The following is a 25607-nucleotide window of genomic DNA, read 5'->3' as shown; positions in this document are numbered from 1 at the left end:
GAACATTGGCCACTCTAGGTCCTGGTTTCCTCACCTGTCAGAAATGTCTGGAATAGGTCAGAGAAAATGTTATAAAGTCTAATGCCCCAGTTCACCATGATTCTACAAATGGCAGGCCTGTAGTCAGAAGACAAAGGATGACAATAGCCCAGAAACGCTTGAATATTCATTCATGTACCAATTCATCCAGAAAGCGTTTTCTAAGTGTCCACTATTCACTAGACACAGTGCCAGCTACAAATAGGAAGACTGTATGCTGCTCCTGGAGAAACAAGGGACTAGACAAGCCCAGCATGAGGGCAGAGTCAGGACTAGACAAGGTTAAATCAGAGTCCAGTGGGATCTCAGTGAGAATGGAGGAAATGAGCCTCTAACATCTAACCCATAAGCAGAAGTTAGCTGGGTGAAGACAAAGGCCAGAGAGGACTCCAGGCTGAGGGGCAGAACCTGTCTCAGGCATCATTTGATGTTTATAATATAGCAAGTCTGTGGCTTTACAAGCATCTAGGCCCAGCTATAATCTCAGACCTTCCTTTCCCACTACCTCACATTGCCATTTCTCCCAAAGTCTACATCTGTGGTGCATATAGGCTACAGGGGTGAGGCCCTAGCAACTGGCTAAGGACAGAGAATAAAGGTAGGTCCAGATTGTCCATGTTCTACTAGGCTACATGGCCATCATCTACTGGATCTCTCTCTCTCTCTCTCTCTCTCTCTCTCTCTCTCTCTCTCTCTCTCTCTCTGTATGTGTATGTGTCTTCTCTATTCATCTCTCTTCATCATGCCCCAACACAAGTGATAATGGACATATGCAAAATGGTTGGTGACCTCTTTAAACCCATTGAAAATGAAGTTTTACAAAACCAAAACACAAGGACACATTTCCTGCCCCCTTTGCTTGAGCTTAAATTAGTGGCTACTGTGATGCTCTTTGATTCAAAAAAGCTCAAACCCACCCTCTGCCCACACTAATCAGCAGTCTTCTTCGAAGTCATTAACTACCTTCTGGGCTCATCCTCAGGGAGATAGACTTACCCTTTGAACCCTGAATTCATGAGCTGCTGTTTTGGTTCTCAGTGCATACATAGCCGGGGCTTCTAATAGCAACTCCTGTAGCAACAATGCCCGAGGCATCACACTCTATCACCACACCGTGTCCACTGCTAACCTGGAGCTGTAGGAGGGTATCGTATCGGTTGGCAGGTTGAACAAGGGGAGGAGGTACAAGTAGAAGAGAGAAAGAGCCTTTCTGGAATGTGGAAAGGTGTACGACGGAAAGCTGTTTGTATTTTCTTAACCTGGGTATCCCTGAGAACAGTGTTATACCTGCTAGAGATAAAGTAGCAGAAACAACCTGTCTTGGCAGGCCACTGGCCCTCCAGAGAAACAGATGGAGTTATTCCCAGGCAATCTTAGGCTGAGAACTCTTATGGCAAGGAAGGTGGAAGTGAGATTTTGTCCAGTGGCTTTCTTTCTTTTTTGCTCCTGAAATACTTCCAATTTATTTCCTCCACCTGCACTTTGGACTGACCTGCATGCCATTTAGCTTGTCATATCTGTTCCCAGCAACAAGGAGGCCCCAGAAAAAGAGCTGTACATCTTCCTCTCACTTCTGTGATATGAGGACAGGTGGGTGCCGGATAGTAGGCTGAGGGGTGCCCTGCCGTCAGTCTTCTAGTAGCAGTAGCATGGCCACTTCAGGCTGCACTCCCCAAGAACAGAAACTCCAGTGAGGATGAGCTAGAGCAGCCCCAGTGGAAAAACTAGACTGATGACAGATTCATGAATTTCTTGGGAAACTCAAGGCCTCTACTTTGAATAGGTCTTATTGTCAAGTAGTCTTTGATGCAGTCCTCCTCAGGCACACCATGGACTCCACGTTGAAGCAGAGGCCACAGGGATTATTCTTGTCAGAAATTGAAAGACAGAGAGGATGCCTGGGACTGACTTGGAATTCTAATTCCAGTCTCAGAATACCCTTAAGCTGGTGATTTGACTTCACTGTGGAATTAATTTCCCTATTGACAAAATGGGCATGATTCTCGTCCTCTGAAAAGGTCATCTCAAGGATGAGCAGTCAGTCATGTTTTGGAAATTCTCAGCAGGCACAAAGCAAATGTGCATATCTTGCTGTCTGTGGGAGGCACCCAACCCTGGAAAGGTCCCCTCTTCATGGCCTGATCAGGGTGATGCTGGAGAAGATAGCAGGCCTGTTGGGGTAGAGGCTTCTGGGAAGGACCCTATCCTGGCAAGGTCCCATGCTCACACCCTAATCAGGAGAGTTCTGCAAGAGGTAGCATGCCTAGATCAGGGCCAGACTGAGGGAAGAAGGGGGATTTCTAGCTAGCATATGAGCTAAAGATATGTGCAAGTAACAGGTGAAGGGGCATCCAGAAAGTTGTCTTCTTTCCTTTGGGCATGGGTGAAGGAAAACTGAAAGAAGGAAGGACACACAGGGAGGGAGACTACCACTAATGGAAGTGTAAATAGACACAGTCTTCAGAGGAAGTACAGAAAACTCAAAGATGGCCTAGGACGTGTCTTGATTTCTGCTGTTACCCCTTAGTCGTCAGTCTTGGATGGGTGGCCATGGGTGACTTCTCTGATAGTTGCTGCCCTTGTCCTTATCAGTCACACCTAAGCTTCCCTTTGAGTTCTAGCCAGTGTGAGGGACCAGTTGGACCACTGTGGAAGAAATCTTAGATTCATAGGGCCTCCACAGGACTGTGTGCCTGTGCAACAAATGTCTATCCTGCTGTTGCTGCTGCTTCCTCTTCTGGTGTGTTGGTTCCCCCTGTTCATGCTGCAAATCTTGTCTGTTGGAAGACATACAGCTTCACTAGACTGTAATGTCCATGAAAGTAGAAGCCTCATCGCTCACTTATAGCTTAAACTCTAGTCTTCAGAATATAGTAAGCATATACAAAATAAATTGGTTACATGAGTGAATGAATGTATGTTCGTGAGAATGGCAGTCATGTTGAAAGTATGACGTTTTCTGGACTAAATTAAGGACCAGCCTTCTCAGGAATAACTAAGCCCTTTTGTGAGAGTAAGTGTCCTCAGCCTTTCTAGAAGTAGGCTGCCTCCCAACTGTCCTAAGGCGATGTCTTGCCAACGTACTGGGTTAACTTGTAGTTTCCAGAGGGCATATTGCCCACAAGGACATGAGCTCTAGAGTCCTCCCTTGGAATTACTGCAATGTGTCTTGCCAAAAGCATGACACACCAGTTATACTCCACAGAGCTGTTTGCACAACATCCTTCACGTTCCCCACCCCCTCCTTCCTCAAAGCAACTCCTTATTCTGTGCATTTGACATGTTTCGATGGCTTGAAAATTGTCATGGAATTGTTCATTTGTTAAAGCTGCATTCCTATAGTAAAACTGTATTTATTACACCATGATGTGCTGGGTCACCTCTCTCTCTTGTTTGAGAGATTGTGATGACGGTTTAGGGGTGAGAAGATAAGGACATGATGACCACAGGACCAAAGTCTGCATAGGTAAGACAGGTGAGGTCAAGAATCTGGTTTGCCTCAGGTTCTTCCAGTGAAATTGAGGATTACTGAATTATTATTAAGCCAAACCACACTCCAGGGCTGTACAGATCTCTGAGTTAGACATGGTGCCTGCCTTCTCCATGGTAACGAGGCTAAATATGGACGTGTTTCCATGGAGAGCCATACTGCAGCTGCAGCTCTGCTTCCTCCAGGAAGCATCCTCTCTGGGCTTCTTTGGCCCCCTAGGAAGTGGCATCAGTGTTCAAGAGGTATCTCAGACATCTTTCACCTTTGAGAATTTTTGTTTCCAATGGACATTTCATTTCTCCTAGACCTAGTCCCATCAACATTCCTTTCTCTTGGTAATTAGATCCTGGGAGAGGCCACAGGTCAGAAAGATGGACCCATGAGCCTGATGGGCTCAATGACCATTCATGAAAGCCATTCCATCTTCCCTTTGCTCTGAGGAGTGGGATTTCTATTATCAGAGCAAAGGGAATGTGATTGGAGAGTGGGAGACAGTGAGACAACTATAATGAGCCTTGAGTAAACACACTGCTCTTTCAATCTCCAAACCTTTGGAAGAATTATTGCTATAGAGATTTTGAAATGCTTTCTGAAATTTTCCATAATTTTAAAATGTCATAATTACATCTACAAAGAATTTTTAAATGTGCCATTCTATAGTCATAGAATATTCAAATGTGACAAGGCTTTATTTTTCCTTAAGGAAAAGTAAGTCTACTGCCTTTTCAAATTTGAACTAGTTGAAATCTCTGCATTTCTTAACTGTCTGAAAGAGCAATGTGGAATGAAACTTTGTTTTTGTTGAAAGATCAAAATATAAGCTGAGTATTAGGCTTAAAAATACCCTGTTTAACATCACTTGGCTATTTAGAGATTACATCATGTGTGTTTATAACTTAATCGCCTGTTAAATTGGGTCTTTATAAGCACAGCTGATCATATGGGTGTGTTCGTGTATATTAGGACATATCCATAATGCGTATGTATACATAGGGAGCTGGCTTGTGCTGCCTAGTTAACTAAGCTATGGAAACTATTTTGAGACTGGAGAGATCTCGTAAGGCAGTTATAAATAGTCTCTTAAGAAAGATTCTTATCGTGTGTTCTGTGTTGCAGGCCACGTGGCACCAGAGCCAAGTGATGGATGACCTACAGTCCCAGAACCTCTCCATGGACATGACTGACTCCTCTCCCACTTTGGCCAATAACAGACTGGAGAATGGCATGGCCCAGCTGATAACTACTGAGGCCTGGAACATCAACTCCACTGACCTGGTAAAGAAGGCCCTGGTGACCGTGCCAGCCCCATCCATTCTGAATCCCCCAGCTGAGTCTCAGAGTGGCATGGCTCTGAAGGTAGCAGCCACTGTGCTGCAGCCCCTGTGCCTCGGGGAAAGCCCAGTGGTGATGCCCATTCACATGCAGGTGGAGGGAAGCTCTGCACCGGAGCTCAACCCCAACGGCAATGCCACCTACGTTATGACGACACAAGGCCCTGTGCAGCTGCCGGTGGTGTTGGAGCAGCATGTTTTCCAGCACCTCAACTCCCCTCTGGTTCTGCCACAGGAGGCCCCGTGCTCCTCCAATGCTATCCACAACAACCTCTTCCAGGGGGCCGAGGACTCCGAGGCCCAGCCTCAGCTCCTGGACCTGAGGATCCCAAGCCAGCCGCAGGAGCCCACATTGCCATTTGAAGCTGTGCTCCAGAATTTATTCCCCACCCAAGGCTCTCTGGGCCCCCCACCCTGCCAGCCTCCTCCTGGCTATGCTCCAGTGCCTCCCCAGCCCTTTAACTCTCCCTTGTCCCCCCTAGTCCCACCAGCTACCCTCTTGGTGCCCTATCCTGTGATCGTTCCCTTGCCAGTGCCAGTGCCCATCCCCATCCCCGTCCCAGTGCCTCAGAGTTCGGAGTCCAAGTTCAGCCCCAGTTTCCCCAAGCCACCATCTTCCTTTGGCCTGCACTCCTTTAAAGGCACCCAGAGCACCCTGGGAAAGGATGAACTGAAGTCCTTAGACATCCTCCCCCCAAAAGAGTATTTCCAGCTCAGCCGCCACACAGTCATCAAGATGGGGAGTGAGAACGAGGCCCTGGATCTCTCCATGAAGTCAGTGCCCTGGCTCAAGGCTGGTGAAGCTAGCCCCCCAATCTTCCAAGAGGATGCAGCCCTAGACCTGTCCCTGGCAGCACACCGAAAGGCCGAGGCTCCCCCAGAGACACTGTATGATAACAGCAGGTCAGCAGACAGCCAGGGTCACACTGTGGTCGAGAAACTTCCCAGTGGTATGGAAAGGTCCTTTGCCCCTGCCAAATCTCATGAGGCCTCGGGCATGATGGATGGTCACATCAGTGGCAGCAATGGCAGTGAAAGGGTCAGCCAGCCCAGCCACCCCAGCAGTGAGGTGAAGGCTGAAAATAACATTGAGATTGTAAGTGAGTCCCAGGCAGCCAAGGTCATTGTCTCCGTCGAAGACGCCGTGCCTACCATCTTCTGTGGCAAGATTAAAGGCCTCTCGGGGGTGTCCACCAAAAACTTCTCCTTCAAAAGAGAAGACTCTGTGCTTCAGGGTTATGACATCAACAGCCAAGGAGAAGAATCCCTGGGAAATGCTGAGCCCCTTAGGAAACCCATCAAAAACCGGAGCATAAAGTTAAAGAAAGTGAACTCCCAGGAAATACACATGCTCCCAATTAAAAAACAACGGCTGGCCACCTTTTTTCCAAGAAAGTAAATAAGGGCTTTAAAACATTTTTATGATTATGACGTGGGGAAAGGTGCATTGGTTTTTTAAAAAGTCATCTAAAACAAATTATCTTTGTTAATTATTTTGGGGCGTAGGTGGGAGGCAGAAAGGCAAATTAGAATCATTTTCTTTTTTAATTTTTGACTTTTCACAAATGAGTAAATAAGAGCAACCTATTTTTCAAGCAGATTGCACATTTTTTTGCAGCTTTAATGGAATATTGGGTGAATCAGAGGGGTAAAAGCTATTTTCATTGCCACAAAGTGCTTTGATGATGTAATACCTAATAAAGGGTAGGATGAATATTTCACAATAAATGTTTGTTTGCACTAATTGGTTGCAGTATTCTGTCATTTGTAAAATTTACATTTCTCAACTGGCATGGCTGGCCTACACTCTTGCTTGTAAAGAGCTCTAATTTATTAGTGTTTAGAGACCTAAGCTCTTCAGGCATGTTGGGAAATATTGCCTTGTGGCCCAGAGAAGGAGGATTCAGAGTGTGTATGGTCTCTAGCAAGTCACTTTTTCCTCTGGGCTTTGTGTGTGTGTGTGTGTGTGTGTGTGTGTGTGTGTGTGTGTGTGTGTGTGTGTGTGGCAAAGGAGTAGGGAAGGGGCAAAGAGGTGAGTTGCAAGTACTCAAGGCCTCTTTCCGTTCACTTAGCTCATGAGGGTGTTGAGTTTTCTTCTTGAACTTCCCCCATGCTAAAAACATACGGCTGTAAAAGGGGAAAAAGTGCCTTTGCTTGGCATGGTGTCCCATGCCTGTAGTCCTACCACTCTGGAGGCTGAGGCTAGAGGCTTGGAAGCTGAAGGCCAATCTGGGCTTCATAGCAGGACCCTGTCTTCCCTCCTCAAACAACACAAAACAAAAGTACCCTCCTTCTCTCCCTGGACCTCAGAGTTTAGCTGGAAATGGCTGCCCTTTGGCAAGGCAATAAGAGCATTGTTCTTAATGATTTGAAAATCTTGAGTCAAATGTTGCAGGCCACTCAGAATCAGAGAGAAGTCAACTTCATGTGAATTTAGACCACAAGAAAGAGAAAGTCAGTCTTTGTTGGATTAGCTCAGTTGTTCTCAAATGAGGGTGATTATGTATCCCCACCCCCCTACCCCGCCCCAACCACCACCACCACCACCAGGGGACGTCTAGCAATGTCTGGCAATACTTAAGGATGATTTTGGCTATCATAATTGGAGGAGGGGCTTCCTACCATCATCTAGGAGATAGAGCAGGGACACTGCTACTGTTGAACATCTTATGATGCACGAGATAGCTCCACCCCCAACAAAGAATGACCTGAGTCACAATGACAACTGTCCTATGTGGTGATATTTTATCTGTGTACCCCAGTAAAGCTTATCTGAGGATCAAAGGAAAAAGCCAACCACTATATTAAACATAGAAATCAGGAAATGGTAGCACATGCCTTTTATCCCAGCATTCAGGAGGCAGAGATTCATCCGGATCTCTGTGAGTTCAAGGCCACACTGGGGAACAGAGCCAGGCATGGTGACACACGCCTTTAATCCCAGCACTAACCATAAAGGTCTGGAGGTCTGTACAGACAGACAGGAAGTGATGTAGCTGGGCAGAGAGAGGAAGTGAGATTGCAGAACAGAAAGGCATATAGGCGTGGGTATACAGAAAGTAGGTCTCTTTGGAGACTGAGGCACCTGTAAGGTGAGGGTGTCTGTGGATTTTCCTATTCCTCCCATCTCTCAAGTTTTTACCCTAATATCTGGCTCTGGTTTTTTTTTTTTTTTTTTTTATCAATAAGACCATTTAGCACTTCGTGTTACAGTGCTGAGGCTGCAAAGCCCTGGCTAAGCCACTTCTTGATGGATAGAAGCAATGCACTTGGAAGGAGAGAACAGTGTGTTGCTCTTCTGTGACAACATAAAGCCACCCACACAAATGAGGAACTGTGAGCAAGTGTCTAAAATAGACCTGCTAGGTGGCACATCACACTTGTGTCTGAAACTGTGCTGGCGAGAGACTGATTAGAGTATGCCTGCTTGAAAACTTAAAAGTTCTTTCTTTCACTTTTTGCAATTAGTATGTATCCAGCTGTTACTGTGAACATGAACAGGAGGGAAAGCAGTTGTAAGACTGTTCTTTTATTACCAGTCCCTCTGTGAATAGGGTTACAGTTTTAGCTGGTCCTGTATCATAGAACTGGAGTGGATTTTTTCTCTTTCCTGCACTTTTTCTGTGCTATTAGCATTTCTTTTTGCAAAGTGTGACCAAACAGTTGGTCAGCTGACTGGCCAGTCTCACTCTACATCAGCCAGACACCATCTTTTCAGGCTCTCTACATGCCATAATAGTCTTTCCCTTTTTTTCTTCCAGTGTGAATTTCTGGCCATGTTTCCTAAGCACAGTGTGCATTATAGTTTCAAATCAAATAGACATGTGCCTAGGGACTAGTGTTGCCCATTTGCTTGCGGCTGTTTTCCCCAGGCTTTGGGTAGTATCTACTGCCATGTAGCATGGCATAGACTTTCCTCTCCCAACCAGAAAGGCCCATGTATTCACAACGGATTTGAACTGGTTATCTAGATTTGGGGAACAAAGCATACACAATTTGCTATTAGACTTGAGTCCTTAAAGCAATAGACATACAAGCGGTGAAGAAGGCATTTGTAGCCTGCAATTACCTTCAGAACCTCCAACCACAATTTCCCTTGGTTCTAAGGGGGATTCCCTTCTGTCTTCAGATGGAAGCTATACTTTGGTGAAGAAGAGTAACTCCATCTCTAGGTTTTGAGACAATGGGAGCCCTGGTTCGATTCCTGAAACAGCCCTTCCCCAACTGAGCCACGCCTGATGTGTGATCCTTGCTATTCATTTCTTGGGGGAAGAGGGGGAAGTGTGTATTGTGAGTGCTCATGGTAGCATTGGAAGACTTGCTCATCAAGATCCATGCGCAGAATATTCATTGTGCTGTGCTACTGAGGCAGGAACATTCTCTGCCTGTTTTTCGTCCCAGCCTTTGATGAAGTCTATTTTGTTTCCTGCTGGTCAGGGAGTCAGGGAAAAGGACAAGGCCCATGTTTGTGACCAGACTAAGCCCAATTGATTTAATTCAACATTCCTTCCCAAGTCAGAAGTTAGCAAATTTTCACATCAGCCTTCGGGGCTAGCAGCCTGGAGCTCTGGTTCCTTGTCTGAGGAATATGATCCCTGCGGGTCTCACCAAGTGGGGCACCAGCAAACTCTCCAGCCACATTGTTTTTCTGCCCAGTTCAGCCCTCCAGTCAGTCTTGTGTGCACCCGTCACCGCTGTATCCAGGTAACCTACTTTCAGGTTTCAGCCATGAAAGATTTCCATCAGCTTTCCCCACTGACTTCATTTTCCATCTCTTCTCACAAATATTTTGGGCCAACTAGCAGAAAGATCAGCTTTTCATTTTGTGGTTTATAACGAAAAAAAAAAGCACAATTAGTGCTTGGGAATGTTGATATTTGCTAATACTTGTCAAGATGGCTTCAGTTCAAAACTGATTTTTAAAAAAGGAAGATCACAAAGGTCTGTATTTGGGGGCAGAAATTCCCCAGTAGGGCAAAACTTCATTGATCTAAAGGCAAGGAAGGACTAAGATTTAAAGAGGTTACACTTACTATCTCACCAAAGGAAGCCCTGGCCAATAATTCTAAAATGTGGTTTAAAAAAAGTTTTGTTAAGACTTAAAGGCAAAACTATCATAGTTTAAGCATGAAAATAAAAGTCTTCAACTCTGAAAACTCCAAACCAAAAAAAAAAAAAAAATAGGGCGAGGCAGAAAGGAAAGGAGAAAGAGGAAGGAAGGGAAGGAGAGAGGGGAAGGAGAGAGACTATTGTATTGCTGAGAGAATTTGTCAATAGCCTCATTATCTTCATAAACAGCATAATTAATAAAACAGCAGGAAATGATTTAGATTCCATTTTACAAGGGAGGAAATAGAGGCTCAGTAGTTTTCTGCTTTCAGTTTTTAAGCATCAACAACTCAAAAATATGCACTTTGGGGTTATTCTTAAATATTGGGTCTTAAACCCAATGAACCCACAGGAATTTGGACTCTTTGGGGGCAAAACCCAGTATGAATTAGTGATGATTCTGAATTACAGATTCTTTTTCAATCCTTCTAGACAGCATTCCAGTTAGCTGGAATGCGCAGAGCGCTTGGCACAATAGCTAAGGGGAGACTTCAAGCTGAAGGGTGGAGATGCCAAGCCTCTAAAAGCCACACTTAAAAGCTGCTAAGCTGAAAACTTTAACAGCAGGGAAAAAGTGTTAGAGGTCATTCTGGCAGACTTTACTCCTCATTAAATGAAAAAGGCAGTTTTCCACAACACTCTCTTCCACCAGGTCAAATAACTGACCTCCCGCACCAGTGAGACAAAGCAGGGCGTGTTGGGAGCCCTTAGGGTACTATCCCAATAAATCTGTCATTTTGTTAATGAACATATTGGTGGATTTGATTTCATTCTCAAACACTGCAAATAATCCACCTGCCATTGTTATAGACCTGGGGATTCTTAAGCCAAGTGAGATATTAGTTATGTGCTGTTAAGATTATGAGTAATTCCAAGGTAAAGGTGATGAGCTGCTGAGGATTACCATATTAACTCAACAATTAGGCTATTCCTCACTCAGTCCTATTCTATATGTCTGTGCAGACAAAACCAGGCTCCCTCTACTGACGAGGATAGTGAAGGTCACTGGGCAACAGTCCTTCCTCTGTTCCTTTGCAAAGCTAAGATTTACTAGGCCAGGCAATTAATAAGAACGTAACATATCTTTTCCACATTAATAACTTTATGAGGTTTTCTTTATGGTGACTTCAAATACCGTCTTTGGTTTTTCTCTCAGACACATTTCGGGGGGGTATGAAAAAAATGCCACAATGGGCAGACTGAAGTTCTAGGGAGCAGAAATTGAGTCTCATTTCAAGCTTTCTCAACCTCAGCACTGCCAACAGTCAGGGCTTGCTATCTCTCTGTTGTTGAGAAAGCAGGAGGATATGCAGCAGTGTTTTTTTTTATTCTTCCCACAAGATAACTAAAAGCTCTCTAGATATTTCCAAGTCACCCCATCTAGAACCTCCCCTTTTTGTAGACACTGTCTGACACCTGAGCCATAGTGAAATGGCAAAACACCCTTACTGAATAAATGTGCTCAACGGGTCAGGAAGATGGATATGGAGCTGTGCTCTCTGATGTCCCACTCTTCTTTCCTGGTTTCCTACCATGAGGCTGATCTAGACAGGAAACGATTACTTGGTATAACCGTTTCCCTACCCAAAAGGTTGTCCCTCACCTCACCATGTCATAAAAGAAGCTTCTCCCCAGCAAAGGCTCAGCAGGGGCACTCCACTGGACAGAAAGAGCAGACGACGGCAGTCCTCACGGAAAACCGTATTATTTTACTCCCCGCTTGAGCCACGCAAGTTTCAAAACTCACCCTGTGTTTTCATCAGTCTTATTCCCAATGACAGTGTAACCCAGGAACTCACAAACATTGCCAGGAAGCCGCTTGTTTTCATTTTCCTGTCTTTTACCTAAGTCCTTCTTGCTGCAATCCAGACCAGCGGTTTGTCATTAATGGGAACAAAAGCCAAATCTCATTCTCCCACTCCATGCTTTTTTTGTAGATCTTTAAGCACCAGATAACTTTGTAGCCTTTTCCTCTTAGATACAAGAGTCCCATGTCCTGCCCTTCCTTTAGAGTTCCCACCTTATAATACCATCCAGGTTGCCATTACCCAATTCCGCCAACTACAATGTAGTGTCAAGAACTCCATCCAGGTAGGTGATGAAATGTTCTGAAATTGATTGTGGTGATGCTTGTAAGGCTCTGTGAAAATACTTTTAAAATCTTTGAATTGTACTCTTCTAAATGGGTAAAATGTGAAAATGGGTATGTGAATTATATCTCAATAAAAGTATCATTTAAAAAATCAATAAAAGAACACCGGACAGCAGTTGGGAACTGATTCTGGATGTCAGCAAAGCCTCCTGGAACTGCATAGCTCCTCTCAGGGTTTGGTCAGTTACAAACAGGTTACACAGCCTTCCTTTCCAGGGGTCCCACAATCTTTAATTAGCTATTTTCCCAGTTCTCTTCAGATTCCACACACATGAACTTTACTTTGTAATTCTCTCCTGTACCTCATTTCTTGGAATCTGGAATCATCTTGCCCAGGTGGTTTGCCCCAAACAGACCTTCACAGGATTTCAGCTACTATGTGTCTATCAGGATTTAAATTGCATTTCGCCACAGCTTCCCCAATGGAAACAAAACTTCATGCCGAAGAACACTGCATTAAAGCAATTATGGAGCAGCAGCCAGCCTGCTCTTTGTCCTGTATGGGCTGCACATATGGTTGGGCAGAGTTCCCTTGGGATGGTGGCATTGTACTTGCCCTGAAACTGAAGTTTTATGTCAGCTTCTCCGCAACATCTCCATCAGGGCTCATGGACATGACCTTTTACTTAGTTGTCTCGTCTTTTACAAAGTGATAAAGGAACCATCTTTGGTCTGTGGGTCCTATCAACTTACAGGCTCAGAATTAGGGGGAAAAAACTGGTTCCTGATCATTTCCTCCCCCTGAATGTAGCTAGTCTGGGACCCAGAAGAACAATCAGATGTCAAGCACTGTCCCCACCAAACAAGGATTCCCCGGGCAGTTATAAGACGCTAGCAGCTGTCAGTCTAGTAGGTAGTTGCAATGGCAATGCAGGGCATTGAAATGACTTAAATGTGCTCAGGAATTCAGTGCTTGGGTTGCCAGGGCCAGCATACAAGGTTAACAATTTCTTGTTAGCAATCGATGTTTTTTTTTAACACATCTTTATGATTTCAAGTACTGATGGAAACCAGCTAACAAGGTCTTGCCTGGCAGAAGTCGCCGGGGGAATTGTATTAACACAGAGATAACATTATTTGGAAAGAGGGTATTAACTATTCTTGAATGAATGGGTACTCCTGAGGTACTTGACGGTGGGTGAGAACAGTCTATTTTCTTTGTGTGGCTGGGAAATGCTACTCACTAAGCAGTGGGAGAGCTAGATAATGGAGGGCTAATTCTTTAAGCCCCGAAACCTTTTATTGCAACTGTTTTCAACGGGAATCTTTTCAAAAGTGCATTAACTGTCTTGGCATAAGGAAGCTTTCTTTGATTCGGCCATTGTTACGGACATTGGAGACTAGGCCTGGGCTGTGAGGACATGATACCCTCCAGGCCGCACAGAGAAGTGGGGGTTGTTGTCTCCAGGTGGTACTGGCTCTCTGACCCCAGTACCCACTCCTCACTAGTGTTTCTGTTCTCTTATTTCTTTTCATGTGTGTGTGTGTGTGTGTGTGTGTGTGTGTGTGTGTGTGTGTGTGTGTGTTCGTTCTTTTTAAACTCTTTGCATCTTGCCCCTTCCCAGCTTCCATGACAGCCATCACTAACTAACTGGCTCTTATCCAGAAACTGACCCACAGCATGAAATGGCCTTTGTTCCCCTGTGAGTGCATCCTCTTAGCTCCACATCCGGGAGGTCTGTTGAGGCTGAGGACCTCTTCCCCCAGGCTTCTCTGAGGTGGGCATGGCAAAAGACAGCATTTCCCCTTTTACTGAACCAGTGTCTGCCCCTTAGGTAGTAAGTAAGCTTCCTGACAGTAGGCCCACGCAGTAAGACTGAGCTCTGTCTCCTCATCTTGGCGTCCACAGCATACGGTAGCTGGGTAAGCCTCAAGAATTGCTGAGCACGGCCCCATCTCTACTTACAAAGGCATTGGCCCTGCCCCAGGCTCTGTCTGCCCTTTCTAATTTGAGCCTGTTCTGAATCCAGGTGAAAGGTGTCCGCACAAGCACCAGCTGGAGGGACCGCTGTCCTTTCCACATTTCACTTATAGCTCATCTGTACTATTTCCTTGGTGAGAACATGAAAGTTAAAAATCGATTAAACAAATTTCAAATTTTTGATGTTCTGATCAGTGACTCACTAAATAAAGTCCCCCCCATCTTCGTCTTCCCTCTCCTTTCTCTCCTTTCTCTCTCCACTTTACTTTCTCTTTCCCTCTCTTTTCTTCTTATTCTTTCCCCATTCATTTTTAGCATGCCACCCTCCTAAACACTGCTTCTACTGAATTTTAAAAACAACAATAATTGCCTAGGGATCCACAGTTGTCTCTCAGGCAGGCTGGACCTTTCCGGACTATGTCTCTCCTCTCATCCCTTTGCCTTCCTCAAATGTGATGCTGATGTTGTAGCTTTTTCTCCATTTTCTTTTTCTCTTTCCATTGTAGGCTCTGTCCTCAAGCCATAGTCCTTCTCGTACTGCATGTTCCCTTCGGGTGACCTCACACACTCTCTCTCCTAGCTACCTTCAATGTCTTCATTGTGTTCGCTCACTTCCAGCTTCTCTCCCACTCACCTGCCAACCTTCTGTCTCCACAGAGTAGGGCTTCCTACTCTTCACACCTAAGGCGAACCCCGGCAGAGGCTCCTGCCCTTCTCTTCCCAAATCCAGCACTCACACACTGGTTTCCTTCTGCCACCTTCTTCCTGGTTGCCCGAGAAGAAACATGGATCTCTTTGCCTTGATTTCTCTCTCATCTGCACCCCACAGGCTCCTGGTTTCCTTACCCAGACTCTTCGGTTCTCCTCCAGTCTATAATTTCTTCCTTCCATACTGTTCTTGACCCAGCCCATACCATCCCTTGCCAAGACTGCTAAATTGACCTCAGAGCTGAATGAGGATAATGCCTTGACTCTTCCTGCCTCTTTCCTCTATACTGGCACCAGAATCATTCTGGTAATTGGTAATTCTTACCATGTGGTTGTGGTTGACTCTCTACCCATACTCTGTGGTCTCACGTGTGAGCAGGCATTCTGAGGCAGGCCCCAACCCAGTTTTGTGTTCACAACTCTCTGCTTCCCTCATGTGTAAACTTAGGGAACACAGAAGGGTTAGGCGCTTCCAGCACATGTCTCATACTCATGAGCACCCTCCTCCCAACACCCCTTCCCACCTCCTTAGTCTGGCCACTCCCTCAGGGTAGAGTTCAAAATAATTCCTCCTTTAGAAAGCTTCCCTGAGTGCTCCCGCAGTGTAGGCTACGAGCCCCCTCCCACCTTGTAACATGCACAATGCTATCACCTTTCTCAACTCATTCAACCCACAGCATGACACTCTCTAGGGCGACAGTCACAATTAATTGTATCTTACATGTCTAGTAGAGTATTGAGATTTAGGGGCCCTTGTTAAATGTGTGTGTCCTAAACTGAATCCATGAAGAAAGTACAAATGTGCCCCTTGTAGCCAAACAACACAGTACACAGAAATCCATCCATACAAAAGGAATATATCGCAGTGCTTTCTGAACAAAAGATATTCTTCAGAAAGGACTCCGGCATCTTTATTGACATCTTGTGAAAGGTTCTCTTGCAGTCCAGGCTGACCTTGAGCACACTGTTGTAGCCTTAGGAGACTCCTTAAACTCTTGATCCTGCTACTTCCATTTCTGATGTGCTGGGATTCCCAATGTGTACCACAACACCCAGACTATTTCTGCATTCTTACACAGGAATACACATAGAAAATAAAGCAAGCAATAGTGGAAAATCTCATCACTGGAATACAAAGAAAATGTTTGGATATTTGCCTCCCTAGAGTTTGTGGGTGTTTAAAATAAATTACATGCATGGACTCCTGAGCAAATATGTACATTATAAATATGTGCAAAAACCAAAATTTGAAGTATAAACTCACTATAAATAGGTTCAATATTTCTTTCTGTACTCTAGTTTATCATCTTATGCAGCTCATGAGGCAATAGCAAAATGAGAATATTCTAAATCTCTCAACCAGCTGAATGAAAATGTAAATCCTCATATAGAGTCGGACATTCTTTTGTTCTGAAATATGGACAGTCCTGAAGCACAGGATGTTTCTGCATCAGAAGTCATTTTGCCCATTACACCTGACAAAGAGGTGGCTGAGAGACCCTGAGTGGGAATTCCTAGTGTTACAGCCATGGACTCTGGATTTAATTATCACCTTTGCTCCTTTCTAGCTGGGTGACTTCGTGCCAGGCATTTAATGTCTCTGCCTCCAATTCCTCTTCTATACAACAGAAACAATAAAGTGACATTAAGGCTGTGGGTTAATTTATCTGGGATACCAGAAGCAGAGGACTCAAAATAGAAGTACATGATGTATGTTCAGCAAATTTGCTCATACTATATTATACTTTGATTATAGATATTAACAGTGGGCAAGGCCAAGAAAGGCCAGTCAAATCTATGATTTTCAAAAGGATTCCATTCCAGCTAGTAGACTGTCAGATTCTTTTTGCCTCCACAGAGGTGACTTTCTAGCCTGGCCGTTTCAAGCCTACCTTCAGACTATTGACTAATAGTTAATCCCATGTAGATGTCATTTTTTGTCTTTCCTGTTGGCCCGAGGGAGTGGTTGATCACTTGGCCATCAGAGAAAATTGGCTAATTGGAAAAAGGGGGAAAGATGCATGTTCTGGAAAAAAGTTCAGAGCCAGTATTGGTCACACAAGGTTTCCAAGTGGCACCTGTTGTAAAACCTCACCGGGATCTTCCTCACTGTAACTGGTGAGATAACTATGTGGACCAGGACTATAAGGAGGAGGTGTGTTCCAGCCACAGCCCTTTGTTTGCGGTGGGTAGGCCCCAATCAAGGATGGTGCTTTTTAGCTTCCAAAGCCAGGGACAGGACCTTGTCCACAGGCTGCTGACTACCTTGGGGACCATGTCAGTGTTCCCCCATCCCTAAGGATAGCACTCTAGAGACCTTGGGGTGCTCTGCACTCTTAGAAGTCTGCCATCTAGTAAGTAAAGGCCCTGGAGCTTCCTTGAAAGCAGACTACACAGAACTCACTTTCATCAAGCCATTCTTGGAAGAATCTGGTATCTTAACACGTTAAAACATTATTTGAACTAGACATCTAAAATTTGCTTTACAGGCCAGAAAGATATTTCTTTCTTTTTTTCTCTTTCTTTCTTTCTTTCTTTCTTTCTTTCTTTCTTTCTTTCTTTCTTTCTTTCTTTCTTTCTTTCTTTCTTCCTTCCTTCCTTCCTTCCTTCCTTCCTTCCTTCCTTCCTTCCTTTCTTTCTTTTTTATGAGTGAGCTTTCTCAAATGAAGTCTTAACACAACTCTAACCTATGGATACATGGGAACACATGTGCTCTGTAAAGCAGGAGGGGGCTGTATTTGAAATAACTACCAAAAGGTTCGTGAGGTGAGTCGTGATCCATTAAGAGTTGCCAACCTCTCTACCACATAAAGAGGAGGCAGGCCCCTTTGCAGAAAAGGAATTCTCCTGAAGTCCAGCCAGGGAGAAACCTTGCTCTGTCTGCTTCATCTGCGCTGGCAGACAGTGCCCCTTGCTGGTAGAAGTCAGCAACAGCCATGGGAAACTTTTCAATTTAGTCGTCCTGACACAGACTACCTGGCCAGTGACTTTGATCCCCTGAAGGAAGCTTATCTGTGTTTTAGGACAACCCATCCAGACAGGAAATCCCAGTGTTCAGCAGGAAAATCCTTCATCCACTATTAAAGTAAAGCCAGGCCGACTATGCCTTGGAGGCAGGCTTGCTGGCTTGTGACTGCAATATTGTCCAGCTTAAAATAAAACCTGGGAATACCTCACACTGTGGCGTGTAGTACTGCAGAGAGGGTCTCCAGGTTTCTGATACCAGGGAAGCAAGGCATCTTGGAATCCGCGGATGAATGGAGGGGCAAGAGAGCCTTGGGGGAGCTGGAGGAGCGAAGACAGCCCTTGAGAGCACTGGGCCCAGACTGGTGTTATTGCTCTTGTGTGGGGAGGCAGGCTAGGGGCTTCTCACGTCACAATTGGTAGCAGTTATGGTCTGAAGGCTGTTTTTCCACACTTGCGGCACCGGAGTCACTGGGACAGCTGTAAAAACCCTATATGTCAAGCTTGGGCTATATTACTCCTGTGGCCCTGGGCAGAACAGCCAGACACCAGTGCTGTAAATCTCCAGGGACAGTCCAGACAACCAGGTCAAGAGCTGTCTGTCTGTCTATCGCTTTCTGCTGCACACGGCATCTACGCATCAAAGTGCTCCATGCCCACAGCAGCCAGGCAAAGTACGGAGCAACCCAATTCCCTGCTGCTGAGGTGAGCAAGCTAATGCTTGCATTGGCCAGAAGAGGATGCACTGATTTTGAAATGTGCCGGCAGCCTTCCCTGGCCATAGTTTGCACCAGTGCTGTGGGTCCACAGAGCTCTGCTCCCGCCAGCCACAGGCCCAGGGCTGCCACGACTTCTGTTCCCTGCTCCAAAAATATCACAGCAGATCCGAACATAATGGCAACACACTTTTTAATCCCAGTTCTCAAGGTAAGAGGTAGGAGTTTGGGGCCAATGTGAGCCACACAGAGAGACCCTGGCGAATAACCACAAAGCCATCCAACAACAACCCAGGGGGTCCGTTGTGATGGGCACTAAGAGTCACCACTTACAACTGTAGCCCTTGACCTGTGAAGCCCTGTGAGGCCCACAGCTCAAATAGCAGCCCTACGCACATGCCCAAATCCAACTCAACATTGTTCTCTCTGTTTTGCTTCCTCACTGGGTTCGCAGTGCTTTCTGTTTGAGGGGCTTAGGATTTGGGGTCTCAGTTTTGTTTTTGTTGTTGAGATTTTTGTTTTCCTTTGCTTTAGGTTTTTTGTTGTTGCTGTTTTGTTGGTGAGATTTGGAGGTTTTATTGTAGTTTTTGTGGATGGGATGGGTCAAAAGGCCTATAAAGACCTCTATGTGAGATAGGGAGGGGCAGTGTAACCACTGGGAACAACTTGGACAAGCTCACATTTTCTTTGTCAAAACAGGGAAAGGTCTAGAAGAGGTCAAAGAACATCATGAAACTGTGTCCTAGAGTTTATTTGAATCACATTGCTTCACCAACGGGTGGTGAGGTAGTGAAGAGTCTGGGCTCACACCTCCCCATTTTTTTGTCCTCTGGTGGATGACCACTTGCATGTAAGTTGTAATTTGTCCCACGTAAACCTAGTACTGAATACCCTATAGAAAGAGTGCTACATGTGACCTCAGGAGGCAGGATTAGAAGAGATCTGAGGGTCCACACTGACTGTCACCTCTTCCTATAGTTATCAGACAACATGGATGGCTCCCAAACACACATCTCCTGGACCATCTTCTCACCTGCTTTGTTTCTAGTGGGGAAGCATATCCCACTTGACTTCAGGAGCCTGGAATGGAGGGCAGTCTTCATCATCCCCACCCTTTCAAATACCCAAGAATGTAAGCTTCATGACACTCTGGCCTCTTGCCAGGCCCTGAACATTCTAGAACAAGCAGTACAGGCTTCTGGTGCCTTTGTGGATCCTTAACCTAGGTATTTCCATCCTGAGAAATGAGATGCAAGTGAGAAAGGCAGTCTCACATAAAAAGTTCTGCCCAAAGCCTACGAGAAGGCCACTGAAAAGAGGTAAGCACATCAGAACTCAGGCAATCTTTATTTTCTCATGGTAAAGAGGAAGGTAGCTGGATTTCCTTGTTGCTTACTAGAATCAATGTCACAACCTCTACTAACTTTAGAGGACAAGTCGAGAGAGAGAGAGAGAGAGAGAGAGAGAGAGAGAGAGAGAGAGAGAGAGAGAGAGAGAGAAAGAAAGAAAGAAAGAAAGAAAGAAAGAAAGAAAGAAAGAAAGAAAGAAAGAAAAAGAAACAGGATGAAATCTCTGGAGGTGATTCCAAGGAAAATATAAGGAAAGAGTGTACATCTCAGGTACTGCACCAAGTGACTGATCAGCTCCTGTTTCCTGAGAGCTTCCAGCCTGCCTTACTATTTTATTGCTGTAAAGAGACATCATGACCAAGGCAACTGTTATACATGAAAGCATTTAACTGGGGGCTTGCTTACAGCTTTAGAGAGTTAATCAATTTTCATTATGGCAGGAAACAGACAAGGTGCTATGGCAGTAGCTGAGAGCTTTACATCCTGTTTCACAGACAACAGGCAGAGAGAGAGAGAGAGAGAGAGAGAGAGAGAGAGAGAGAGAGAGAGAGAACCCTGTATGGGCTTTTGAAACCTCAAAGTCCACTCCCAGTGACACACTTCCTTCAACAAGGCCACACCTCCTAATCCTTTACAAATAGTTCATCAACTGGGGACTTAGTATGCAAATATAATGAGTCTATGGGGGTCATTTCAATCCAAACCACCACATTCCACTCCCTGGCCTCCACAGGCTTGTAACCATATCATATGCAAAATTAGTCCCACTTGAAAAGTCCCCATAATCTTACACAGTCTCAACACTATTTAAAAATCTAGAATCCAAAGTCTCTTCTGAGACTCAAGGCAATGTCTTAACTGTAACCCCCTATAAAATCAAAAGCAGAAAGCAGATCACATATTTCCAACAGACAATGGCACAGAATACACATTCATTTTCCAAAAAGGAGGAAAAGGAACATAGTGAGGAAATACTGTACCAAAACAAGACCAAGACCCAGCAAGGCAATTTTCAAATTATGTATCAACGTGTCCGACATCAAAGTGCTCTCCAAATATCTAACTTCTTTCAGCTTTGTTGACTGTAACATGCTTCTCTCTCTTGGGGTGGTTCTACACCCTGTTAGTGACTCTCCTGGGAATGTATTCTACAGCTCTGGTGTCTCTGACATCTTGGGGTGTCCAACACAATCAAGGCTTCACCTTCACAGCTTCACATACTGGCCTTTTTGTGCCTCCATGCAGGTACTGGCCATGCTACTAAATACCTTGCTTCAGTGGCTTTCCTTAACTGTGGAGGAAGATTCCACAACCCCTTTTCTATATCCTTCTTGACTCTAAATTCAGAAACACCTGCCCAAGATACCAAGTTCTACTTTCTGGGGTTGGAGCCTGGGCCCCTCCTTGACTTGCATTTACTAGATCAATAGCTATGTACTACGTACCAGGGGATGTGTTATTCTGCTCAAATAAGGACATCACATCTGGCACAGCAGCTGCAGTCAGAGTGACTACTTAAGTTTTCAATAGTCAACCGTCATTCTCCACAATCCCTCTGTCTTCTGCACTGGCCAGATAGGAGAGTTAAATGGAGATGGGGTGGGAACCACCACCCCTGCATCTTTCAAATCCTTGATGGTGGCACTAATTTTTGCAGTTCCTCCCAGGATGTGATACTGTTTTTGATTCACTATTTTCCCTGGCTGAGTCAACCCTAGAGGCATCCATTTACCCTTTCTAGCCATAATAGCCCTCACTTCACAGGTCAGGGAATGAATGTGAGAATTCTGCCAACTTCTAAGTATATCTATCCCAACTATACATTCTGGGACTGGGGAAAGTTTGGGGGGAAGAATATAGATAAGTGGCCTAGAGACCATTCTTGTGATATTTTGGCAAGAATGTGCATGCTTTTTACCCTTGTAGTAAAAAATTTCTGGAGGATATTTTGAAGAGTTTTGGATTGATGGTGTCAGCAGAGGAGATTTCAAGAAAGCCTGATATTGACTGTGTCATGTGATTATTAGAAATCACTCTTGTGAAGATCTACAATGAAGAAGAGCACCTAGATGTGTGTGTGTGTGTGTGTGTGTGTGTGTGTGTGTGTGTGTGTGTGTGTGTGTGTGTGTGTGTGTGTGTGTGTGTGTAAAAGGGGATTATTAGAATGGCTTACAGGTTGTGGTCCAGTCTAACAATGGCTGTCTCCCAAATGGAAAGTCCAAGAATCTAGTAGTTGTTCAGTTCATGAGGGTGGATGTCTTAGCTGGACTTCAATATATGTCAGAATCCCAAAGTAGGTTCAAGGGATGTGAGAGTGAGAGCAAGTAGGCAAAGAGCAAAAGCTTTCTTCCTTGTCCTTCATATAGGCTGCCAAGAGAAGGGGTAGCTCAGATTAAAGGTAGATCTTCTGACCTCAAGTGACAATGGATTTAAGGTGGGTCTTCCTACCTCAAACGATCCAATTAACTAAAAATCCCTCATAGGTGTGCCCAGAGGCTTGAGGGTTTAATTATTTCTAGATGTAGTCAAGTTGACAACCAAGAATAGCCATCACAGAGCTCATATGCCAAGCATTACCAGAATGATCTGTACAATAGGCAGCTTTTACAATTCTTTAACTGCTCCCCGTGGTATTGCAGGCCCATTCAAAAGTAACTGGAGATCCTTCCTGGTCTAGGCCTTGTCAACCTCACTAAGTTCAGAATAACCCCCAGGACCCTATGTTTCAATTACTCTCAACACTTTGTAGTCTCTCAAATTCTTCTAGATTTCACATCCTGACAATGAAATGATCTGGAATACAGGCAATCTGTGTTGGATTTCATGTATTACCCTAATGTACTTGAAGCTGAGGGAATAGACTGAGGGAATCTTAGGAAGATATGAGATTCTGCTGAGAAATTTTGTGTTTGTTCTATCTCACTGACAAGGGGCCATTCAAGACCTCAAGTTCCTAGGCTACAAAGCTCATCTAGATGGCATATAGGGTAAATCAGTCTTACTTTGGCCTGTATTTTCATATTTTTAAGATATATTTTTAAATTGAGTTTGATATTTAAATGTACAGTTCTACTTTCTTTTAAAAAATGGAAGATCTGTAACATAAGCCTAAAAATATTGCATGGCAAAAATTGGAAGAATTATTATCCTATTTAGGCACAAAAAGATGAGCTCCAAGTAGGCACGGCCTGCTCTACCTGCTCTAGTCACCTATGCAGATTTATGTACCATACATAGCTATTCTCAAGCCACCAATCTGGCACATCTCAAAATTCTGTCTTCCAGGCTTGGAGTGATCAATGGTAAAATACATGCTAAGCATGTCCACGGATCTGGGTTCAATACATAGCATCAAACAAACAAACCCAAACCAGAAACAAAAGCAAAAGTAAACAAAGAAAAAGCCATGTCTATAATCACTTTAAACTGAAAAAGATGTTATGCCTTTTAGCAGAAACCTGATGTGTACATCACCAAATCTTTCAATTCCTTTCTTATTCTTTTGGCAGTGAGTCTTCCCAACACTTGATCTAAGTATGTAACTACTTCAACAAAGGGCCCAGGACTGATGCAACAAAAGGTCTCTGACCTACCTTCCAACTTCTCACTTCCCTTGATGTGGTGATATTGGGAGCTACAGAAATTCTAGGGCCCAAAAAAGAAGCAGTAGGTAGAAAGCAGATTTTTGCCTGAGAGAATAAGCAAAGCCATGGAGAGATTGCAGGGTTTGTTACTGCAGCATAGCATAGATTATGCTAGTTAATATTAGTGTATTGGCCAATAGCTCATCTTGATCCAAAAGATTAACTTACTGTTACATAATATTAAAACTTAATGTATTTTGTAGTATCATATATGAATATGATTATAGTAGCATATATAAAATACATATGAGTCACAATTATATGGTTACATATGAATATATAAATTTAACAGATAGCACAAATATTTGACAATATCTGGAGTGGAACTGTCTGCCTCAAACTATGTCTCTTAACAGTGTCCCAATGGAGGGATACTAATATATCACTAACCCCCTCAAAGATCTCCGAAAAATCTTATACCAGGGCATTCTTTTCTGACTATAATCATTTCTTCTGATTTTCACTTTTCCCAAAAGAATCATTGCTGTTGATTTCACAAGTGTGTATGCTAACTTCTGAAATGTGCTGATATATCAGTTCATAAAGCTAAGCACAACATTAACAACCAGGAATGCTCAGTCGATGACTACTTCTAACATTCATATACAGATTATAAACTATATCTAACATTTCCACGCAGAAATTATCAATTCATTTCATTCATGAGTAGAAGAAGTGAACAGTAAGAATAAAGAGGAGAAAACACATGTACATATTGTTATAATTTCTTTTAAAATGGCGGAAGGTGACCTTGGCAGGTTGGAGCCAAGGGGCCCAGAAAGTCACGCCACACAACAGAACTCACATGGAGAGTTTATTGGGGAGACAAGAGTTGAGAAGAGAAGAAGAGGAAGAAAAGAAGGGACAGAGAAGGGGGCAGAGACTGGTCCCTGGGGACAAGAGCAGTAGAAGAGAAAGAGATAGGGGGTGGGTAAGGCCTGCCTTTTATGAGGGAACTTAGTGAATGTGCACAGGGGGTACTCTTAGTGGCTGCAACTGAGAATGCATCCTGTCAGGACCCTAAGGACAGACCAGTGCAGATGCCTAAATGCTAACATTCTTCCCTTTTCTTCATTATAAAAAGGTGAGGAATTAGAAAGGGATAGCAGGTGAGGTGGAAATGAGGGCACAGCATTCTTGAGACTGCTTCCTGCTGACCTGGGAAGCATCATTCATCTTTGGGGCACCTGAGAAAGCTGGGATGCTGGCTCCATCCTGGGGTAGCTGGATGTTGCACTTCACTGTCCAGGAACTATTAGGCACTGCTAAGACCTGGCAAAATGCTGTTCAAGGTGGATCCAAGTCTACTCCCTGGAGCTCACAAGAACTTTGAGTTTACAAAAAGAGTCAAATTTTAGACACTCGACCAAAGGAAATTTAAAATCCTGAGCTTGTGGCTATTGATAATGTAGTGGTAAAATATAGTGTTTAGTACTCTGCCAAAGCTAGACTTCCATCAATTAATGTCAACATTGTAACAGTAACATATCAAGAGAGAGAAATTTGGAACATGTTTCATTCTTTTATACATCTCAAACCACTTACTCCTTATCAGCATTTAAGGTTTCCTATCTTCACATAAACAAGCCTTAAAGCCCCTGATCCTTTCCCATCACTACAGCATCACCCTGACACCCTCTTTCTATCCCATGTACCAGGAGACACAGATGGTTGGTTACTGAGGACAGTCAATAGTAAAATGTGAAACAGAACAAATTTGTACCAAACTGGTAAGGCTATCTCCTGAGAAGGCAAGGAAAAGTGACAGGGGAAGATCCCCAGGGCCAAATGGGAACAGGAGAAAAGGGGCCTGTGAGCAGGCACTGAGGAAGCACAGAGGCCAGCATTGCCCTTGACAAGCCATGGGGGCCTCTGACCAAATGCCCAACTCTGGGAAAAGGATTCTCAGGGGACCAGAAAATCCATTATAGATTATATATCTTGTTTATCAAATACTTTATTTATCAAACTTATGTTATCACTTGTTTAAATTATCTAGCAGCTTAGTGTTGAACACTTGGCAAAGATATAATTACTTAGGTGTAAATCTCCAAGTTAGATTTTATTAATCTGAATAGACCTTTATAACCTTAAATTTTTATCACCATATAGAGTATATTCTAAACCATTCTAAACCAGAGTTGAATCACATGTAACTTTACGTTTCTATCATCATATAAAAGT

The 25607-nt window shown here is 44.2% G+C and overlaps 1 protein-coding gene and 1 long non-coding RNA gene across 3 annotated transcripts in view; one reads left to right on the top strand and one right to left on the bottom strand.

Moving 5' to 3' along the window:
• Positions 1–6604, top strand: part of Rai2 (retinoic acid induced 2) — a 63747-nt gene extending 57143 nt beyond the window's left edge. For both annotated transcript variants that reach the window (XM_028873269.2, XM_028873268.2), the window contains exon 2: positions 4646–6604. In XM_028873269.2, coding sequence (XP_028729102.1) covers positions 4670–6259 — 1590 coding nt within the window. In that variant the 5' untranslated portion in view covers positions 4646–4669 and the 3' untranslated portion in view covers positions 6260–6604. The remainder of the gene's footprint in view (positions 1–4645) is intronic.
• A 9032-nt stretch (positions 6605–15636) lies between these two features.
• On the bottom strand, positions 15637–18065 carry LOC119086695. Its single transcript, XR_005090036.1, has 2 exons — positions 17923–18065; positions 15637–15820 (listed from the first exon to the last, which is right to left on the bottom strand). It is a non-coding gene; the product is annotated as an uncharacterized LOC119086695 (long non-coding RNA).
• Positions 18066–25607: the final 7542 nt, after the last annotated feature.

The sequence above is a fragment of the Peromyscus leucopus genome, chromosome X, assembly GCF_004664715.2.
Source record: "Peromyscus leucopus breed LL Stock chromosome X, UCI_PerLeu_2.1, whole genome shotgun sequence".
NCBI lineage: Eukaryota > Metazoa > Chordata > Mammalia > Rodentia > Cricetidae > Peromyscus > Peromyscus leucopus.
Note: the sequence above shows the minus strand (reverse complement) of the source record. Positions and strands in the feature narration are given on the sequence as shown.